The sequence below is a fragment of the Phyllobates terribilis genome, unplaced genomic scaffold (genome assembly GCF_046119375.1).
Source record: "Phyllobates terribilis strain yellow unplaced genomic scaffold, ASM4611937v1 Scaffold_1__5_contigs__length_1240528914, whole genome shotgun sequence".
NCBI lineage: Eukaryota > Metazoa > Chordata > Amphibia > Anura > Dendrobatidae > Phyllobates > Phyllobates terribilis.
In genome coordinates, this window is record NW_027362761.1 from 374542200 (window position 1) to 374564232 (window position 22033).

General features: G+C 44.7%; 1 protein-coding gene across 2 annotated transcripts in view; it reads right to left on the reverse strand.

The window, feature by feature from the left end:
* Positions 1 to 11681: 11681 nt before the first annotated feature.
* Positions 11682 to 22033, reverse strand: part of KSR2 (kinase suppressor of ras 2) — a 757356-nt gene continuing 747004 nt past the window's right edge. The window contains exons 19-20 of one of the 2 annotated variants that reach the window (XM_073676379.1): positions 15577 to 15710; positions 11682 to 14738 (exon numbers count right to left, since the gene is read on the reverse strand). In XM_073676379.1, coding sequence (XP_073532480.1) covers positions 14732 to 14738; positions 15577 to 15710 — 141 coding nt within the window. In that variant the 3' untranslated portion in view covers positions 11682 to 14731. Of the gene's footprint in view, positions 14739 to 15572; positions 15711 to 22033 lie in introns of those variants that run through there. The other variant, XM_073676380.1, reaches the window with a different exon arrangement.

Below are 22033 nucleotides of genomic sequence, written 5' to 3' on the forward strand. Positions count from 1 at the left end.
AGCGCTCCCTACTGGTTTTACAGGAAAGCCACGAGTTTTTCAAGAAAAGACTGTCGCACTTTACCCGGTCACACGTTGCACAGTGACCGGAGGAGGAGCAGAGGCGACGAGAATGTTATTTATATGAAAAGTTTTCTGATATATATATGATATTTTATATGTTTTTACTATGTTGTTTATATGAAAAAAATTTGTATGTTTTGTGGTGTTTTGTTCTTACAGCCCGAGGACGTGCTGTGATTTACCAGGGGGGAATGTAGCACCCTGAGGATTCGGCTGCTACAGGGGTATTGCACCTCAACCCAGAGGTGTGATATTCCACTCCCGGGTAAGGATGGAGTGTGGACCTGAGCTCGGTAGGCTGCATGCACTACACACATCCCATTTCCGGGGAACAGACCAACGGTACTCCCACTTAGAAATGTGCAGGTACGACCGAGTCTGTTCCTGGCTGGAGTGGGAGGGGGGTGGTACATCCCAAGTAGTGTAGGGGCAGATAGGGGGAGCAGCCTGGGTAAAGTTAGGAGCTCATTGGGTGCTGGTCACCTGAGCTCACACATAGAGGGAGTATATAAGGTGGGCACCATCAAAGATCAGGGTCAGTCTGTCAGAGTCAGTAAGAAGCAGAGGTCCAGATGAGCCTGCAGAGAGAGAGTGGAGCAGAGAAGGAAAGACCCAGAGAGGGAAAAAGAAAGGACTCTGAGAACCCAAATTCAATCCCCGGGTGAAGAGTCGGCAATAGGGTACCGGATCCCAAACTGGTGGGGGCAAAAGCACACCCTAGCCAGAGACCGGAGGCCGTGGGCAGCGTCTGCCACGGCCACCCACCACATCCACCCCGAAGGCAAACCACGTGGAGGGTCAGGGAACCCAAGGCCAAGGGTCTCCCAACAGAAGGCCCGAGGGAGCTGGACCTAGGTGGATCACTAGTGGGGACGGCCAGAGGAAAGGACAGAAGGAGAGCTCAGGGTCACGCTCCGGACTTGTTTGGGGGTTTGCTGAATCCAGGACCTGGTGGACGCAGCACGGCTCGGGTGGTCACTTGAAGCTGGAGTGACCGGAACATCAGCAGTGAGTAAATACCCTAAACTGCACAACCCGACTCTGTCTTCACTTAACATCTACGCTGCACCACCACAACCCCCATCCTCTGCACCTGACCCCCTGAGGCTATACCCCACCCGTTGGGGGTTATACTACCAAAAGCTGCACCAACACCATCAGCCTCAGCGGACCCTGCTGCAGCGGCGGCCATAGTGACCGCAATACAACGGGTGGCGTAGTCGACAATAAAGAACTTAATAACATCTGTAGGACTGCCACATACAACTGAGCTTGACACCCTGGGCACGGACCGGGTCACAGCCACTCGGCGACTACAACTCCCATCTGATCCGGCTCCGGGTATTCCCCCTAAAGAATATGGCCCAGGGGGTGCGTCATCAGGACAACCCCTTTAATCAGAATTACCACCTACCAAGGCAACATCTGCATGAGGTTTGTATAATTTTCCATGATTACAGAAGTTGTTTCCCGTATTTTACTTTCCATTTAAAGAGAAGATTGACACTGTACATGGACTCTCTATGGTAGCTCATCAAATGGCTACAGTATTATCCCATGGAAACAAAAAATGCCTTGGCAAAATGCCAAGCAATACCACCAGACATAAAATCAGAGGCTACTACAGGTTAATTATGGACCCATACAAGGATAAAAGTCTCATATTCAAGATTCATGTAATACAGCTTCTATACGCATATGGTTAAATTAGGGCAAGTGTTCAACTCATGGCGTATACATGAGATATGGAATTTACATTGTGAGCCATGTAGGTACAGGGACCAATGAGCTTAAATATAGTTTTTACTATTGTGTCTAACATGTCAGCATTATGTGCATTAAAATCTATTATTAATTAATGGTTAGTTAATCATTCTAAAAAGGTATCTCTTTAGCTGGTCCCTGTTAAATTCACTTGTAAATGGAATCTTTTATCAGAAATTTCTTTTATTTTACCAATAGTTTGTGGCGATTTGAAATATATCAGCATTGGATTTTATGTAAGACTTTTCCAATGAATCAACACAAAATTTTTGAAACGAAGAGCTTTCATAAAGGCAAAAATTGCAGATTTTGAAGTATAAGGAAATAATAATTATTTTTTTATTCACAGGGCTGTGTTTAGTCCATTTGATCAATGAGTCTCCTTAGTCTAAACCTTTGTATATAATTAGCTCAGTTAGTAAAATGCTCTCTGCTCGAGCACGCCCAGGGTTTTTGTTGTACAAGATTAGATGTCAATGAAATTTGTCCTTGTATCAACAAAAATGCATGTATCCATAATATTATGAACAGGATCTATGATGTTGCGCCATTTAGTGCACAGTATCGTTCTAGATATACAGTGGGGAAAATAAGCATTTCATAGACTAACGATTTTGCAAGTTATCCCACCCACAAAGAATGGAGAGGTCTGTAATTTTTATTGTAGGTACACTTCAAATCTTTTATACAGGTAACAAGTTCAATTAATACAGGTAATGAGTGCGGAGTAGGAGGGCTTCTTAAAGAAAAACGCATCGTGGGCACACAGTCTAAAAATAAACTAAGGCTGTGTGCCCACGATGCGCTTTTCAAGCGTTTATGCTGCAGAATTTCCGCAGCGTAAAAGCTTGGGAAACGCTTGGTAAACCTTCCCCCATGGTTTCCAATGCAATTCCGCACTTTCAATGCCCATGCTGCGGATTTTTCCGCAGTGTTTGTGCTGCGCTCAAAAATCCGCAGCATGTCCATTAATTTTGCGGAAGCGCTGCGTTTTCGCCGCCATTGACTTGCATTAGAACGCGCCAATTAAGCAAGACTGCATCTGTGCTTGCGTAATTGCCGCGTTCTAATGTGCGGATGGTACCTGGGTGCGGAGGACAGGAGACTCTCCTCCACACCCAGGTACCATTAAAAGCTGTTAAAAAAAGAATAAAATAAAAAATAAAGATTATATTCACCTTCCGACGGCCCCCGAACTCCTTCTCTTCGCTTGCCGACAGATCGCGCAGGACTGAAGGACCTGCGCTGACGTCACAGTCATGTGCCGGCAGGTCTTTCAGTACAGCGTACCGCGATCTGCCGGCAGCCAGCACAGGAGCGCAGCAAGTCTCGGGGGCCATCGGAAGGTAAGTATAGGTTTATTTTTTTATTTTTAACCATTCTCTCGGGTCACACTATATAAATCCATGCCGTTTGCATGGATTTATATAGTGTGACCTAGTTGTCATAAGCACTTTCCAAGTGATGCTAAAATCGCTTGGAAAGCGCTTGTCAACCCGCATGCGGAAATGCCAGTGAAGAACGCTTCATTTCCGCATGTCCCTGGCAGGAAAAACGCATGTACAATCCGCATGTACAATCCGCATGGGTTTTTTTCTGCCAGGGAGATGCAGAAATGCTCAGGAAAAAATCCTGAGCATTTCTGCATCGTGGGCACATAGCCTAAAACCTCATTCAGAGGACTGTTTTTGTTTTTGTATGCAAAAAAATGGTAGGAGTGTCATCAGTATTTTGGATCAGTCTGTTATGAGTGTTTGGTCTGTGATTTTCATGTACACGTAAATAAATAAATTACAAAGCTTCTCCTCTCCCTTGCAATGTTAATCATGGAGGGCACACAGATTATACACTGAGGTCATCCATGTGCTGTCAGTATTTTTCACGGACCTATAGACTTGTATTGGTACTTTTCATCCGTAATGCTGGAAAAAAGGACATGTCTACATGAGTAAACATGAGAACAGCTCCATTTTTCCACACAAGATGTTTCCAGGTATATTAAATATAAATCTGTATATTTATTTCAGTATTAAATATGGTCCTGGTCTGGCTGTTTTTTTACACCCCTTGGTGTTTTCAATTGCTTTTAAATATGACTTTGCTTTGTGTAACATTATGCTCTTTTATTAATAAGATTTACTCTTCCTATATTCTTTGGATGTTCAGTTTCTTTTTTGCATGTACCCTTTTTTTTTTAAAAGTGAGTACAATGATGTAATTCAGCAATATCACATCTGTGGGGGTCTGACAGCTAGAACGCCCTACCGATCAGTTGTTAGCCTTGGGTGGTGAAAGCAGACAGTGTATGAAGTCAGAACACCACAGCTCCATAGACTGTATTCTTGTGTACAGCTCAGCTCTCTTTGAAATAATAGGTGCAGAAGTGGATTTCTTTGCCTCTTTAATTCTACAAATGGTGATGATCAGATTGTAAATATAAACTTAATATCGTAGCTAGAATGTTTAACATTGTTTTCTCTATATGTTCAGTATATATAGTATATATATAGGGATACACCAAAATTAAATGGGAATGGTTGGTGATATCAACTTCCTGTTTGTGGCACATTAGTATATGGGAGGGGAAAAACTTTTCCAGATGGGTGGTGACCATGGCGGCCATTTTGAAGTTGGCCATTTTGGATCCAACTTTATTTTTTTCAATGGGAAGAGGGTCATGTGACACAACAAACTTGTGACCTTCTTCCCATTGAAAAAAATAAAGTTGTATCCAAAATGGCCAATTTCAAAATGGCCGCCATGGTCACCACCCATCTGGAAAAGTTTTCCCCCTCCCATATACTAATGTGCCACAAACAGGAAGTTCATATCACCAACCATTCCCATTTAATTTAGGTGCATCAATATAAATGGCTCACCCTATATATATATATATATATATATATATATATATATATATATATATATATATATATACACATACACACACCACATATACACACACCACATCCTCAACACCATATTTCACAGCAGCAAACTAAGCGCATGTCTAGGGTGATCAATGCACTTCACTCTGCCATTTCAGTATTACAGTAGAATTCTTTACTAGATATTAAAACAAAGTATGGGAAGCTAATTAAAAGAAATTAAAGGGTATTCGATCCAATTTAAGGGTCTGTTCTACACATAGATACAATAGTAATTGCTCAAGTACACAATCAGTTCAGTATAGCCCCAAACTTTGGCACTACACTATGTTGTACTTGTTCTATGCTTCACTATTCTTCAGCTTCTATTAAATACCTTGTTGTTCACTTTTATGTCCTTTTATAGTTTGCCTATATCCCTTTTCTGTTTTCTTCCCCTAGTATAAGCAGCTGGCTTGATATAAACAGCTTTTTTTAAAGAATTGCAACAGAATGCAACAAAAGAATATTAGCATTTTTATCCCGATGAGAATTTGTCCTATTTCTGTGGTTAGAATTTTTTTTTGAGGAGATTATTTCAAATTTATAAACCTACATAAAGGTTTAACTTTACATTTAATATGATCCAATTTCTTTAATCATCACTTTTTTTCACCCCTAAATATCTCAAGAGACAATATACTTAAAGACGATATCAAACTCTCTATTTCAGCCATTCTCTGTGTTTTTATTTATACAGGTATGCAAAATTGAAGTTTATGAAATTTTTTTAAAATCCAATGACTGATTTTTATGTTTTCTTATGCCCTGATTTAAAAAACACTTCTATTTTTAACCATCGCGTATGGATTTTGCATACGATGCACGTGAAATTATGTACAAGTGAGATGAACAAGAAAAATCTTTATTGTTGCCAAAAATGTACACAATATTACAGTGCCTACAAGTAGTATTCAACCCCCTGCAGATTTAGCTGGTTGACACATGCGGAATTAACTTGGCATTGTGACATTTGTATTGTAGATCAGCCTGGAAGTGGGAAATGCACTGCAGCATATATTGTTGTTTTTTTTGTTGTTTTTTTTTTTTTAAAACGTTAAAAGTTAATTCAGAGTGTCATTTATTATTCAACCCCTCAAACCACAAGAATTCTGTTGGGTCCCCCTAAAGTATTAAGAAGTAGTTCAGGCATCAAGAATAATGAGCTTCACATGTGTGGATTAAAGATCTCTTTTGCCAGCCTTTTCTGACTATTTAAGACCCTCCCCAAACGTGTGAACAGCACTCAGACATGGTCAACATGGGAAAGACAAAGGAGCATTCCAAGGCCATCAGAGACAAGATCGTGGAGGGTCACAAGGCTGGCAAGGGGTACAAAACCCTTTCCAAGGAGTTGGGCCTACCTGTCTCCACTGTTGGGAACATCATCCGTAAGTGGAAGGCTTATGGAACTACTGTTAGCCTTCCACGGCCAGGACAGCCTTTGAAAGTGTCCTCCCGTGCCGAGGCCAGGCTTGTCCGAAGAGTCAAGGCTAACCCAAGGACAACAAGGAAGGAGCTCCGGGAAGATCTCATGGCAGTGGGGACATTGGTTTCAGTCAATACCATAAGTAACGTACTCCACCGCAATGGTCTCCGTTCCAGACGAGCCAGTAAAGTACCTTTACTTTCAAAGCGTCATGTCAAGGCTCGTCTACAGTTTGCTCATGATCACTTGGAGGACTCTGAGACAGACTGGTTCAAGGTTCTATGGTCTGATGAGACCAAGATCGAGATCTTTGGTGCCAACCACACACGTGACGTTTGGAGACTGGATGGCACTGCATACGACCCCAAGAATACCATCCCTACAGTCAAGCATGGTGGTGGCAGCATCATGCTGTGGGGCTGTTTCTCTGCCAAGGGGCCTGGCCATCTGGTCCGCATCCATGGGAAGATGGATAGCACGGCCTACCTGGAGATTTTGGCCAAGAACCTCCGCTCCTCCATCAAGGATCTTAAGATGGGTCGTAATTTCATCTTCCAACAAGACAACGACCCAAAGCACACAGCCAAGAAAACCAAGGCCTGGTTCAAGAGGGAAAAAGTCAAGGTGTTGGAGTGGCCTAGTCAGTCTCCTGACCTTAACCCAATTGAAAACTTGTGGAAGGAGCTCAAGAATAAAGTCCACATGAGACACCCAAAGAACCTAGATAACTTGGAGAAGATCGGCATGGAGGAGTGGGCCAAGATAACTCCACAGACCTGTGCCAGCCTGATCAGGTCAAATAAAAGACGATTATTAGCTGTAATTGCAAACAAGGGTTATTCCACAAAATATTAAACATAGGGGTTGTATAATAATTGACCCACACTTTTATGTTTAAAATTTAATAAAATTCAACTGAGCAACATAACTTTTTGGTTTGTAAGATAGAATCATAGAATCATAGAATGGTAGAGTTGGAAGGGACCTCCTGGGTCATCTGGTCCAACCCCCTGCTCAAAGCAGGATTCACTAGATCAACTCAGACAGATGTCTGTCCAGCCTCTGTTTAAAGACGTCCATTGAAGGGGAACTCACCACCTCTCGTGGCAGCCTGTTCCACTCATTAATCACCCTAACTGTCAAAAAGTTTTTTCTAATATCTAATCTGTGTCTCCTCCCATTTAGTTTCATCCCATTGCTTCTAGTCTTTCCTTGTGCAAATGAGAATAAAGATGATCCTTCTACAATGTGACAGCCCTTGACATATTTGTAGACAGCTATTAAGTCTCCTCTCAGTCTTCTTTTTTGCAAGCTAAACATTCCCAAATCCTGCAACCGTTCCTCATAGGACATGGTTTGCAGACCAGTCACCATTCTGGTCGCTCTTCTCTGAACTTGCTCCAGTTTGTCTATGTCTTTTTTAAAATGTGGTGCCCAAAACTGTACACAGTATTCCAGATGAGGTCTGACCAAAGAGGAGTAAAGACCGATAATGACTTCACGTGATCTAGACTGTATGCTTCTGTTAATACATCCCAGAATTGTATTTGCCTTTTTTGCTGCTGCATCACACTGTTGACTCATGTTCAGTCTATGATCTATTAGTATACCTAAGTCTTTTTCACATGTACTGTTGCTTAGCACTATTCCTCCCATTCTGTATATGCTTTTTTCATTTTTATTGCCCAGATGTAGTACTTTGCATTTTTCCCTGTTAAAAACCATTCTGTTGGTTGCTGCCCACTGCTCCAGTTTATTTAGGTCTTTTTGAATCCTCTCTCTCTCTTCTCTAGTATTAGCTATCCCTCCTAGCTTTGTGTCATCAGCAAATTTAATCAGTTTACCCTCAATTCCTTCATCTAAATCATTGATAAAGATGTTGAACAATACAGGTCCCAGGACGGAGCCCTGTGGTACCCCACTTGAGACATTCATCCAGCTGGATGTGAAGCCATTTACAACCACCCTTTGAGTCCGATCACTAAGCCAGTTATGAATCCACCTAACAGTTGCCTGGTCCATTGCATACTTGGTCATTTTTTCAATAAGGATGGTGTGAGATACTTTGTCAAATGCTTTGCTGAAGTCAAGATATACTATATCTACAGCATTTCCCTGATCCACCCAGTCAGTGATTCTGTCATAGAAGGAAATTAAGTTAGTCTGACATGACTTGTTAGTTACAAACCCATGCTGACTCTGGTTAATCACTTCATTCTTATCCATGTACTTACATACATGTTGTTTAATAATTTGTTCAAAGATCTTTCCTGGTATAGAAGTCAGACTCACCGGCCTATAGTTCCCTGGGTCCACCTTCTTCCCCTTTTTGAAGATAGGAACAACATTTGCTCTTCTCCAGTCTTCTGGGACTTCTCCTGTTCTCCAAGAATTTTCAAAGATTATGGAGAGTGGTTCTAAAATTTCTTCTACGATCTCCTTCAGTACTCTGGGGTGTAATTCATCTGGACCTGGAGACTTGAACTCATTTATGTTAGCTAAATATTCCCTCACAATCTTTCTGTTTACAGATAACTTGGATTCCTCTATTCCTTTAAAAGGACAGTGAAGATCAGTTGATGTTACATTTTGTTTCTGAGAGAAAACAGATGCAAAATAGGAATTAAAAAGTTCGGCCTTCTGCTTCTGTTCATAAATCCTACTCTCGTTTGCAGTTTGAAGGCTCTAACTTATTTGCATCTTATCAAACCAGCTAAATCTGCAGGGGGTTGAATACTACTTGTAGGCACTGTATATATAAAAATGTATTGAACATTCATTCTGCAACTTTATTGGAAATTAATTCTTGCACCTTTTCACTTTCTCTTCAAAGCTTCTCTTGATACCTTTTTTCTTATAGAAGGCCTGCGGATCTTCTTTGTGAAACATCCAGCAGTAGTCCTCCATCATCTTCACGTTCCATCTCTTTGATATCCTAATGAAATCTTTTTCCTCACTCTTCGCTAACAGCACCAAGGCTTTCAGAAGAGTAGTCCGAATGGAAATGTAAAAAATATAACTTCAAATTCATCAGACAACCATGCTTTGAAACATTTCAGCATGCTCTCTATGATGGACTTACATTTTGGATCTTTGTTGTTACCCAGAAATTTCTTCACGACTTTTTTAAAGGATCCCAAGCCCTTTTTTTCAATAGCTTTAATTTTTGTTTCGAACACGTCGTCCTTCATGAGTTTCTGAATATTCGGACCCACAAAAATGTCTTTCTTCAGTTTTGCTTCAGACAGTCCCAGAAACTTGGTACACAGGTACTTAAAAGTCTCTCCTTCTTTTGGTAAAGCTTTCACAAACTACTTCATCTGTCCAAGATTAATGTGGAGTGGTGGCAGGAGAACTTTAGTGGGATCAACTAAACTTTCTGCAATTATGTTCTTGAGTCCAGGTTGCAAAGATGTTGGCCAAATTTTTGGCTTCAGTGATGAGTCCTATCCAGTCTGTCCCATTCACATAATAAGCATGGGTACTTAGTGTATCATCATTGCTGCCCAAGAAGCAAAGAGAGAACTTTCAGATCACCACATATTGACCATCCTTGATCCTCGAAGTTAAGTTTCTTGAGAATAAAGTCTAAATTGTCATAGCTTTCCTTCAAGTGCACAGAATGCCCTACAGGCACTGAAGCATACTTGCTGCCATTGTGCAGTAGCACAGCTGCTGCCATTGTGCAGTAGCACAGCTTTCAGACTTTTTTTTGGATGAATCAATAAAGAGCCTCCACTCGCTTACATTGTACTCAATGTTACATTTTTCCATCAGCCTAGTAACATCACTGCAATACACTAGAGCACTGTCTTGAGAAAAGTATGGAAGGAATTCCTTTTCTCTGCTTCTGTTGCTTCTGTACCATGTATAACAGGTACCAGGAGTTAGCAGGTTCTTTTCCTTTAGTCTAGAGCCTAAAAGTTCAGCAGAATGTTTAGGAAGGTCCAAGTCTCTGACTAAATCATTTAATTTGCGCTGTGAAAAAAGCTGTTGCTTGTTGGGACTAGCGTGAAAGTCTTCGTCAGAATCCTGCTCTTCATGTTCTGAATCTTCTGAATTAGGTGCATCTTCAAGCTTCTCATGAGGTGATAAGACAGGTATTCCTGGACCATGAGGCAAAGGGTGAATCACTGACGGGAGGTCAGGGTATATAATTTCCTTCTTATTTTTAAGGTTGAATCTCTCCACATTGCACGTACAAAAGTAGCAGTCATCACTATGATTTTGCGGCTCCCTCCAGATCATAGGCACGCCAAAACGAAAGCTCTCTTTCTTCACTTTAGACTACTGTCGTAGTTCCTCTACACAAACAGAACAAACATGTGGAGCCCACGACTTGTGCCGATCACCTAGTGTTACACCAAGGTTCGCATAATACACTTTTCTAACAATGTCCATGATGTTCCTTTGTTGTTTCTTCACAACAAAACAACTGCAAATGTAGCAAAAGTTATCTGGTGAATTACGACACCCCATTGTAGCCATTTTGATCACGTTGTTAGAAGCAGAAGCTTAATCCACCACAACCACTAAATACTGAAAGAAATTGTGGTAAGCACACCACCACACTCTTATGAACTCTGTCTAAAAGAAAATCTGCCTTTGCGCCCCATAGCAACCAATCACAGTGCAGCTTTCAGTTTTTATACTGTGGAGGTAAAATGAAAGCTGTGCTCTGGTTGCTATGGACACCACCACACTGTTAGGAACTGTGACTAAAATTAAATCAGCCTTTGCTCCCCATAGCAATCAATCACAGTGCAGCTTTCAGGTCTTATACTGCTGATGTCAAATGAAAGATATGCTATGATTGGATGCTATGGACACCACCATACTCTTTGAATCTGGGTTAAGAAAATCTTCTCCTTTTTGGAGTGCTACACAAGGGTCAGATCAGTATTTCCCAAACTCCAGTCCTCACGGCCTCCAACAGATCATGTTTTAAGGATTTCATTAGCATTGCAGAGAGGAGAGAACCTGTGGCAATTTCTGATGCCTTGATAATAATTCCATCACCTGTACAATACTAAGGAAATCCTGAAATCATGATGTGTTGGAGTTTGGGAAACACTTGAGTAGATGATGTGGAGAGGTGCCATACATAATCAAGCTCTCTTCAATGTAATTTTACTGGATAAATGAAACACATTTTAGTAACTCACAATAACTACAGTAGAGAAAGCTTGTATGATCTCTTCCACTCTACAATGTAAGTAGGGGAGAAGGTGACTCCTTATTTTCGTGATGGATGAGAGTCTTGGAATTGTAGCTTGTACAAATTTGATATTTATGGCATTTAAATATAATATTCATAACATATCCCAGATTATAATACAAAATTAAGGTTTTATTAAAGGGCCTGACAACAACTGGACAACCCTAGCTTAATCATTTCAGGACCCCAATTATAGTAAAAACAGTGCACACTCACTTCCTTTAGCGGCGCTGTTCCAGTGATGTTGGTGCTACTATCCCTGGAGCGTGACGTGACTTGTGTCAGGCGTAGAGTGCAGTCAATGAGCGGACGCTCGTCAGCTGCAGCCTTTACTATTTCATCAGAGTGGGCGTCCGCCTTGACGGAATATTGATGAGCTGCAGCCAAAGAGCATCTGCTCATTGACTGCAGCCGGCACGTGACACAACAAGTCATGTCATATTTGGGGAACAGCAGCACCAACATCACTGCAATGGCACCACTGAAGGAGATGAGTATACACTGCTCTTAATTTAATTGGGGTCCTCAATTGATTAAGCTGTGGTTGTCCAGTAAACGACAACCCCTTAAAGGTCCTTGGAATTGATTCAGTTTGACAAAATGGCCCTCAGACCAGAAAAGGCTGTACTTTTCTTCTCTAGAGTAACAGCCTCAATCATTTAAACAAAAAGACAACTGGATGTATGATTGGTTACATACATATGTTTAAGTAGTTAGATAAAAAGGAGGAACTGTACACCAAACACAGGAAAATGCTTCAAACCCAATTTATTATTACTTCATCACACCGTAATAGGTATAGGGGTGGATAGCAATGTTTTGGGTATGACATCCTTCAACAGGAGTATAGCAATAGATCCTTGGATATGTTGTATAGGATTTCCCATATTCGGGATGTACTTCCCCAGGGGGGCAAACCAGAAAGCACTTCTGTGAATTTCACACACCGTATGTTAGATAAGCAGGTGTGTTTCTGTATTTGCAGTGTGAATACGGGTCATGAGAAATTAATAATAAATCATTTTTGAAATCTTTTCCTTCACCATTTGATGTGCACTTCCTCCCTTCACCTGTTCCATTTTTAGCATCCACCGCATCCCACCAAACAATCTATGGGAAATTATGCCAATCATATTTTTGAACTAAGTAACTAGCCTGATATGGGCAAATATGCTAACAAATTAAGTGCCTTCAAGTGCTGAAGTGGCAAGGATGATGGAGAAAAATCTCCACATGAATAAGTGGCTTCTAAAAGTGCTTCTAGTTCAAGATACTTAAACTAAACTTACCTGTTATAACTACATTTTTTAGCTTATTTTCCTGTTGCTTACATGGTGTCAACATATTCCCAAGTGCTGTACAGAGGTTATTATTACTCACATCAGGTCCTGGGACTTACTAGAGTGCTGTATCCAATTTTCATCCATTTTTGGTCCATATGACCTATGAGGTTGTAATTTCTTGTCAAGACATCCATGGTTAATCTGGACATTAAGGTCTTTATATGGATAGTGAAATATGGCCATCTGAATTGGCTCTCAGTCGGATTGATATCTAGGACCCTGAAACTGCCAGGGAATAGTGCTAACCACAAAGCAACCACACATCTTTAGGTTTTTTATCATCTAGCACTGGGAATATTCAAACCAGATGCATTGTGATTGCATGTAACAGTGTGACAGATATCGCCAACTCCTGATGGATACCAAACGTAGGAAATCAATTAGCTTCTTATGTAACTAAAGGCCACCATACATGTGTTAGCTGAACGATGGATCGGGCAATCGTTGTGCCAGCAGCTCTCTTGGCAGGCTCTCCCATACACAGGAGCTCCTGTGTTCACTATGAGAGAGCCGGCACCAGACATGTCTTATCTCCGAGAGAACAAAAGGATTGACAGTCCAAAATTGGACATGCTAGATTTTTTAACTCCCCTGACAATTATCCTGGGTCCCAATACACAATAGATTGTCGACTGAACCAGTCAATATCGGCGAGTTCTGTCAAAGTTAGTGTAATGTGTATGGAAGGCTTAACACTAGAGTTTAGCTGGGCATAAAATATGAACGTCCACTCAAGAGTAAGGACTGATGTAAATAATCACTTTGGTTTGGACTATCCCAAACAATCTAAAACATAGAAAGGGATTGTCTTCAATGCTATCACTATCCAGGATTATAATGGCTTATGTTTCAACGCAAAAAATATACATTAACAATTTAGCCAGAATATTTTGTGTTCAATCATGCAACACTAGCAAAAAAATGCCTTGTGAACTTTCACAACTTGAATTATGTCACATCTTAGAAGAAGTCAATACAAGGTGTGAACACGGCTCAATCATTAACAATAAGGTGGAGAAAATACAATGAATAACAAGGATCAATCTAAAATGATCAGCTTTTCTCTAAATGGTTTCAATTAGACGATTAAAACTGGTGTCTGTTTGGTTTGTATGGTTGGGTAAAATTGTACACATAAGTGTAATGTCATTAAAATGAACCCTGGGGAGGTCAAACGCAGTGTTCATGGATTCAGAATTGGAAGGTAATTTTCTCTGTAAACGTGCCCCCTATACTGTACGGGAGAAGCAGCATGCTGCCAGTAACCTAACAAAGAGTACAAATTAGACACAAATAAAGGACATCTATCTTTCAACCAATCCAGTCACTAATGTACAATCTCACATCAATCAGCCAGATTGATCAGTGTAAAACTGTAGAGGATCTTCATATTTCCCAATCAGTTTCGATCATCAAAAAACATCTTAAAAAAATAAAATTGGCGCTTCGTTTGCCTTCCTTAGAGTGGATAGGGCAAACGTGAGACAATTTATTCTAGGTAAAGTCAAGACATTTTCCCCAGCGTACATTAACTGCTAGAGAAGGCCACAGGACTGTGAAATCCCAGAGTTCTGCAGCAGTTTCTAGCATATTGGAGGTGCATATTCAGGGTCAGTTTAGAGTTATGTGCACAACTGGCCCCATCAACAATACAGCGCATATAATGACCACCAAGAATCTTAACAGCTCTGGCCAAAAACATATCTTCTAATCTCCTTCTAGCACTCCAGTCTCTGAGGAAGTTGGAACTTCTCATTGAAACAATCCAACCTACAGGCGGGCAAAATCAGTTGGGATAGCTCATGGCTTGTTGTCATGTAAGAGTGCAAGTTCCCACCTATCCTCAGTTTTCACTGTCTTTTCTACAGGTTCTTCCACCTTCAGATTTTCCAAAGCTTGAGGAGAAGAACAGTAGTGCTTGGGACAGGGAGAAGGCAGATGTATAAAAGGGGGAACTAAGATGCCAATGTACCACACAAGATAATTGTCACAGCCTAAAAAGAAAAAAAAGATAATGGAAAAAATATGCATTATACAGTAATAACAGGGGTGTACACCATTATAAAATCCTCCTATGTAATAACTAGTACAATAGTCTAAATATTTGGGACGAAGCATCATATTTAAAGGGGTTGTCCAGAACTTTATATTACCCCCCCCAATGTATCCCCCCGGGGCTCCTAAGACTTTTTGTAATTACCTTACGTAATGCCTGTGAGTGGCGCTATCACTGGCAGCTCACAGGCATCACGTGACCCCCGGCTGCAGCCGGCTCTGACATCCGCTGATGTCACGACAAGTGCTGGCAGCAGCCGGGGGTCTTTGTCTTCCGCGTTCCAGGTGGATGCCAGGCTGCGAGTAGGGTTACCCCCCCTCGTCACACCCGGCATCCACCGCGCGCTCTGCCTCTCCCCATTCATTAGGAAGCGCGTGGTGGATGCTGGGTGTGACGCAGGGCGTAACCCCACCCACAACCCAGCAGCCAACGTGGGGACCCAAGTGCTGAGTTACGCCTCACTTGTCGTGACGTCAACGTGGGGTTACGTGATGCCTGTGAGCGGCCACCAATAGCGCAGCTCACAAGCATTATCAGCAACATTAGGTAATTACAAAAAGTCTTAGGGACCCCGGGAGGATACATTAGGGGTGTAATATAAAGTACTGTACAACTTCTTTAATGAATGACTTTTCCATAACATACACTATTGTATTTAAAATGAATCCCTTATGACTATCACAGGTAAAACATCATACCATTATCTATTCAAATCATTTACATCTTCCTCAAACAAATTATTACACAGAAAGAAGTCACCAATTCGGTGTACTCACTCAGCTGACTTCCAAAAGTGACCTGGATGAGAGAGGCGTCTGTTCCGCTTTGGCAGTTTTTCCAGCATCTCCACCAGTTTGGTGAAACTTGGCCTTTCTTCCTGCTCATAGGCCCAGCAGAAAAGCAAAATGTCCTAAAATTATGAATATTTTTTATGTTTTTATTGAGAATAAGAACAACATGGAGTAATCAGCATTTATTAGTAATTTTGCAGACTTCATCTCTAATTTCCAGTTTTACCTGAACTCAGCTACAGAGGGGGCAGAGACTTGATCTGATTCTCCAACATACTTGTTAGGAATTGTGGTTCTGTGCTCCCACCTGGGAACGGATTGGGTCCGGTGCCACGCTACTCAGATCGCAGGCGCCGCCATTGTCCTGACCCTGGAGGCGGAGCTACTATGCACAATGTTATGGAGCATTGTGTTCTGGAGTAGTAGGATGTGTGGGGACGTGAGACGCCGTATCTCCCACGGATTTCACTGCCCGGGGAACATGAGAAGCTGCAGGATGCTGCTGTGTCTAGAACTAAGCAGTGGTGGAATTGTGTCCTTTCTGCTGTTCAAGTTAGCAGGGAGTGGTTGTCTGGGGATTATTGGGAGGTATTCAGCACCTGATCATTTCCAAGATCACTGCTGAAAACAACATGGACGGGAGAAAAAAGTTCGCCTTGCATTAAAGGTGATGTGCGCATTCCCTTTAAATGCTGGCTCAGACAGCCATGTGCTGTCTGAAAATTAAAATTGCATTGCTCTGAGCAACCGTGTGCTTGTGTTAAAAGTTACTTCATCTTCCACTAAGCTCAAACTCCAGCCTGGTGCCTAATTATCCCCTGCTACTTATGACTTCCATTCAACTACCAACATTTATTTCCTCATTCAGTCCTGTGAATCCTGGTGCTATTGCACTCATCTTTATTGCTACAGGTACCCATGAGTAGACTTAACTAATACCGATGCTGTTCAGACAAATGTCTTTTTAAGCTATGTATCTGATTATTATTTTCCTCTACTATTCCTGTGTGTAATCTCTTCACTGCAAGCAATAAACTGTTTGCCTATTCATCACTTCTTTCCTGTGGTTAACCATCTGTCTGCTGCAAGCATACGACTTTGCCATTAACCATCAGTCTGCTTTAAGCATAAAACTCTGCCATTAACAATCTGTTTACTGCTAGTCTCAGAATCTATATATCTACTGTTCCCTTGGGTAGGGGTGTATCCTCACAACTAGCTCTGTTTCATTCAATGCTTAGTGTTCTGCTTGTCAGTCTGTCAAATTGCATGCCCCCCTGTCCTGGTCCGTACTGATCCATGTACCATCTGGCAAAACCAGCTCTGCTACTCCATCGACCATGGTCCGTGCTGTTCAACTTGATCTATGGCTTAGAGAATACACCTCAACAGGCAAACCTGTAACTGTATCCCACTCACTAACTCATACAGATGCAGCAGCAGCATAGATGACATTGTACAGTAATAATGAGCTATGTTACTGGAACATTTCCTGGGATGAGGAGCCCTCTTGGCTCCACATCAGTTATTTTACTCTTTTTAAGTTGTATTTGATGCATGTAATTATGTATATGTGGCACCCCAGGGGTCTGGTTTCCACAGTAATGTAATGTTATGTCTGAGAGCAGGTGGGAGGTCCTTTGGTCAGGGATCCTGTGCATGCCACACCTCCTGCTCAGTCTTGGGAGGGGAAGAACTTCCCCTATATAAACCCGGGGCTGAGGCAGGGTTAGTCAGTCAAGGAGAGTAGAGACAAGAAACAGCAGAAGCTCAGTGGGAGCAATACTACTACGAGTCAGGGGCTGGCAGCTGCAGAGCTCACCCTGACTGAGAAGCTTTCTTACCGGACCCGGAGTCCGAGGCTGTGGGGACTAACTCTTACCCAGCAGCAGAAGCCGACCGGCAGGGGATTTCAGGTCCTCAGGCCCAGAAACCCGAAGGCACGGTCACACGCATGGGACCAGCACCGCCATCGTGGAGCGGAAGCCATTAGAAGGCCCCGAGTCACCGGCCATACGGGTGAGCACCACACGGTACACTCAGGGACGTGGGCTACTTATATCCGCTTCTAGCAAGGTAGCCAGAAGAGTACAGTCAGTTTGGGAGGCCTACAACTCCGCCTGGCCAGGGGAGATCCCATCTGCTCAAGGACTGACCAGGCCCCGTTCGCTAGCAAGTACTCCGGGAGGGTCTATCGTTGTTACCAGTAAAGACCCTGAACTACACCGTACCGTCTCCGAGTGGTTCCTGCTACCCCCATCATCCACATCTGCTGCCCTGAGGCCATACCCCTCCCGTTGGGGGTTATACCATCTACGCTGCACCATCCATCCACCGGCCTCAGCGGACTGTCCTGCAGCGGCAGCTCTATAGCTGCATTCAACGGATGGCGTAGTCGTACAACATCTACCGCTGATACATCGCCGCTCAGTTTGACTCCCTGGGCACGGACCAGGTCACCGCCACGAGACTACAACCCTCAAGAGATCCGGCTCCGGGTAAGCTCCCGCGTGCGCAACGCAGCGCGACACAGGCCCAGGGGCGCGTCAACTTTGGCGTAGTCGGCAGGATTTCGTGCCCGCAACCACCGGGTACTGCGTGCCTGAAAAAGAGACTTTTCAAACTTACCTGTGGTGAAGATTCCCGCCATCCGGCGCCATCTTCAGCCTTCTTCCCGCCATCGGTGAAGTTTCCCGCCATCCGGCGCCATCTTCTGCCATCTTCCCGCCATCCGTGGAGTTTTCCCGCCATTGGACGCCATCTTGAGGACGCCGCGCGGGAAGAAGAGGGGCGTGGACTCCGAAAGCGCGCGAGAACTGAAGTCCCGCCTCACGTCCGGACGTTGCGTAAGGTCCTGGAAGGAGCCCAGCAGACGCCGACGTCACAGGAGCGCGACGGAAGGTCCTCAACCCTGACGATCCACTGCGGAGCCGCGGCCTACGGAAGAGGATCATCGCAAGGTAGGCCACGGTCCACTAGGGGGGAGGAAGATGTCGGATACGGAGGAGAGCTTCACTGCCTCAACCCCCGCCAGCGCTACCGCTGCTGCAGTTATGCCCTTCACCATGCCCTATATCCCGGGAGCAGCTTGGCTACCCCAGTACTCAGGGAGTCACATACCCTGCATGACTTTAGAGAAAAGCTGGATAGCCTCTTCCAGGTGTACCCCCTCACAGAAGAGCAAAAAGTGAGCATCCTGGTGGCCCAACTAACCGGGGCAGCCAAAAGGGAAGTAAAATCCTGGCCACCTGGGAGGAAGACTGTCGCAGGGATACTAACCCGGCTGAAGGACACCTTTGATACCCGCACCTCAGCCGAGATTAAGCTTAGATTCTACGGGTGCAAGCAGCGAGCGCATGAGAGTATAAGGGACTATGCACTAAACCTACAAGAGGCCCTGAGGGCCATTAAGCAGACCGACCCTGATGGAGTGGGAAACGAGGACAGGCTGTTGACCGAACAGTTTATAGAGGGACTGTATTGTAATACCCACCGAACCCAGTTGCGGGCAATGGCCTTACAGGATCCCCATCTGGGCTTTGCACAGTTCAAGGACAGAGCCATCCGGGTGCTCCGAGAACCGGCACCGGGTGGCGTTGTGACCCACAAGCGCCCTGCTATCACTTACCACCAGGAGGCGGCGCCCTTGTCGGCAGGGCCTGTGGGAGCTGATGCGCAGGCTTTGGACAATGACCCGGCTCCAGACCTACACCATCAGGTCCAAGAGCTAGCTAAGAGCGTTGCTGCGCTAACCCGAACTGTGCAGTCTTTACAGGCTTCCACCCCAGGGAAGATCCAGCTGGCATCCGGACCGGAGGACATCCCGTGGCGTCGACCAAGGAGGACCCCACCGGCCAGAGGAAGACCCAGTGATCGATACAGCGAGGACGGACGACCCATCTGCCGCCGCTGCAATCAACCCGGACATATGGCAAGGTACTGTTCTTTAAACGGGCACAACCTGGGGTAGAGGGCCAACCCCCAGGAAAAAGATCACCAGGCCCATCGAACTGGCGCGACAGATATGTGGGAGGACGTCCAGTCTTGCCTGTGGTACTGGATGGCATTCCCATGAGTGCCCTACTGGACACCGGGTCACAGGTCACCACCATCCCGTACGTGCTCTTTAAGCAGTACTGGAATGACTCGGATATTACCCGCTACCCTGACGACGACTTGAGTATCATCGCCAGCAATGGCCAGCCCGTGCCACAGATCGGATTTAAAGAAGTGACCATCAAAATCGGTAGAGTCGAACTGGCAGCACAGGGACTGATCATTGTAGATATTGACAAACATGAGAGTCACCCAAAAATAACTCTAGGAACTAATGTAATTGAAAATTGTCTTGCAGAGGTGATTTTCCTTTTACAGCAGGTTGCCAAGAACGCCAGCTCCGGCGAGCAGCGGGTGCTCCAGAAAGAGATCCGGGCACTGATGCGACGGCAACAGGTGGAACTCTCCGGCGGTGAGATTGGTAGCGTAAGAATGTGTGACCCTTTTCCTATTGCCATGCCCCCAAAAAGTGAAATGATGATTTGGTGCCGGGCAGCTATTGGTCTGAGAGGTAGAGATTACCAGGCAATGGTAGAACCAGTTTACTCGGACAGTAGGCCCACCATTTTGACAGCACGGGGGGTGGTTGATGTACGCCATGGGAGGGTGCCCGTTCGCATAATAAATATTGGGGAGAGGGAAGTGTACCTGCCCCGGTATGCCACGCTAGCCAAATTATATACCATTAACCAAAATTCTATACAATCTGTGGAACCCTTGCCTCCATCTCACCCGGAGGAAGGTAACGGCTCTAAGAAAAACATGGAGGACTGGTGTCAGCAACTACATCTGGGTACTGACTCCACTCCCGCACACCAGAAACAAGGAGTCTATCGGGTGGTTCAGGAGTACGAGAGAGTGTTCAGTAAACACCCGTTAGACTTCGGGCGAGTCAAGGGGGTAGAACACCACATCCCCACGGGAGACCATCCTCCTATAAAAGAGAGGTATCGACCCGTACCCCCTGCCCACTACCAACACGCCAAGGGGATGCTTAGAGACATGAAGGAGGCTGGGGTGATCAGGGATAGCTGTAGCCCCTGGGCAGCTCCACTAGTCTTAGTCAGAAAAAAAGACAACACCATGAGGATGTGTGTAGATTACCGGAAAATCAACCGTATCACACACAAGGATGCGTACCCCTTACCAAGGATAGAGGAGTCTTTGGCTGCTTTAAGATCTGCTAACTTCTTCTCTACCTTGGATCTCACTAGCGGGTACTGGCAGGTTCCTGTAGCAGAGGCGGACCGGGAGAAGACCGCATTCACCACCCCGATGGGACTTAGTGAGTTTACCTGCATGCCGTTTGGACTTTGTAACGCACCGGGAACCTTCCAACGATTAATGGAGTGCTGTCTGGGACACAAAAACTTCGAGACGGTCCTGTTGTACCTGGACGATGTCATCGTATATTCCAAGACTTATGAGGACCACCTGAAACATCTGGCGGAAGTGTTCGAAGCCCTGGCAAGTTACGGCCTGAAGGTAAAGCCCTCTAAGTGTCACCTCCTGAAGCCAAAGGTGCAGTACCTGTGACACGTGGTGAGCGCTGACGGAGTGGCTCCCGACCCTGACAAGATCACTGCAATTAAGGAATGGCCAAGCCCCTCCAGCGTAAAAGAAGTGCGGCAGTTCCTCGGGTTGGTAGGCTACTACCGAAGGTTTATTCCCGGTTTCACCAAAAAGGCAGCACCTATGCAGGACCTCCTGATAGGCCAGTCCCGGAAGGCCAAGAACCAGAAGCCGCCCTTCAAATGGGAGGAGCTGGAAGAAGAGTCCTTCCGCCAGCTGAAAATGGCCCTCACGGGGGACGAAATCCTGGCGTACCCGGATTATGGCCAGCCCTTTATCCTCTACACCGACGCCAGTAACATCGGGCTAGGAGCCGTACTGTCCCAGATCCAGCAGGGGAAGGAACGAGTAATCGCCTACGCCAGCCGAAAACTGCGACCCACCGAAAGGAACCCCGAGAATTACAGCTCATTTAAGCTAGAGTTCCTGGCCGTAGTATGGGCAGTCACCGAGCGCTTTAAGCATTACCTCGCTTCTTCCCGGTTCACCGTGTACACGGACAACAACCCGTTGACACACCTGGACACGGCAAGACTCGGTGCCCTGGAGCAGAGGTGGATGGCCCGTCTGTCCAACTACGAGTTCACAATCAAATACCGGGCCGGACGCTCCAATACCAACGCGGATGCCCTGTCCAGGATGCCCAACCTGCCGGACGAAGGAGAAGATCCGGAGGGACTGGAAGAAGTTGAACTCCCTGCGTTCCACCGTCATGGGACTATCCAGTATTCCCACCGGGTAAGGAGTAAGCAGGCTGTTACGTTGAACCCCTTACCCCACTACAACTGGGCGGAAACGCAAGACAGCGACCCTG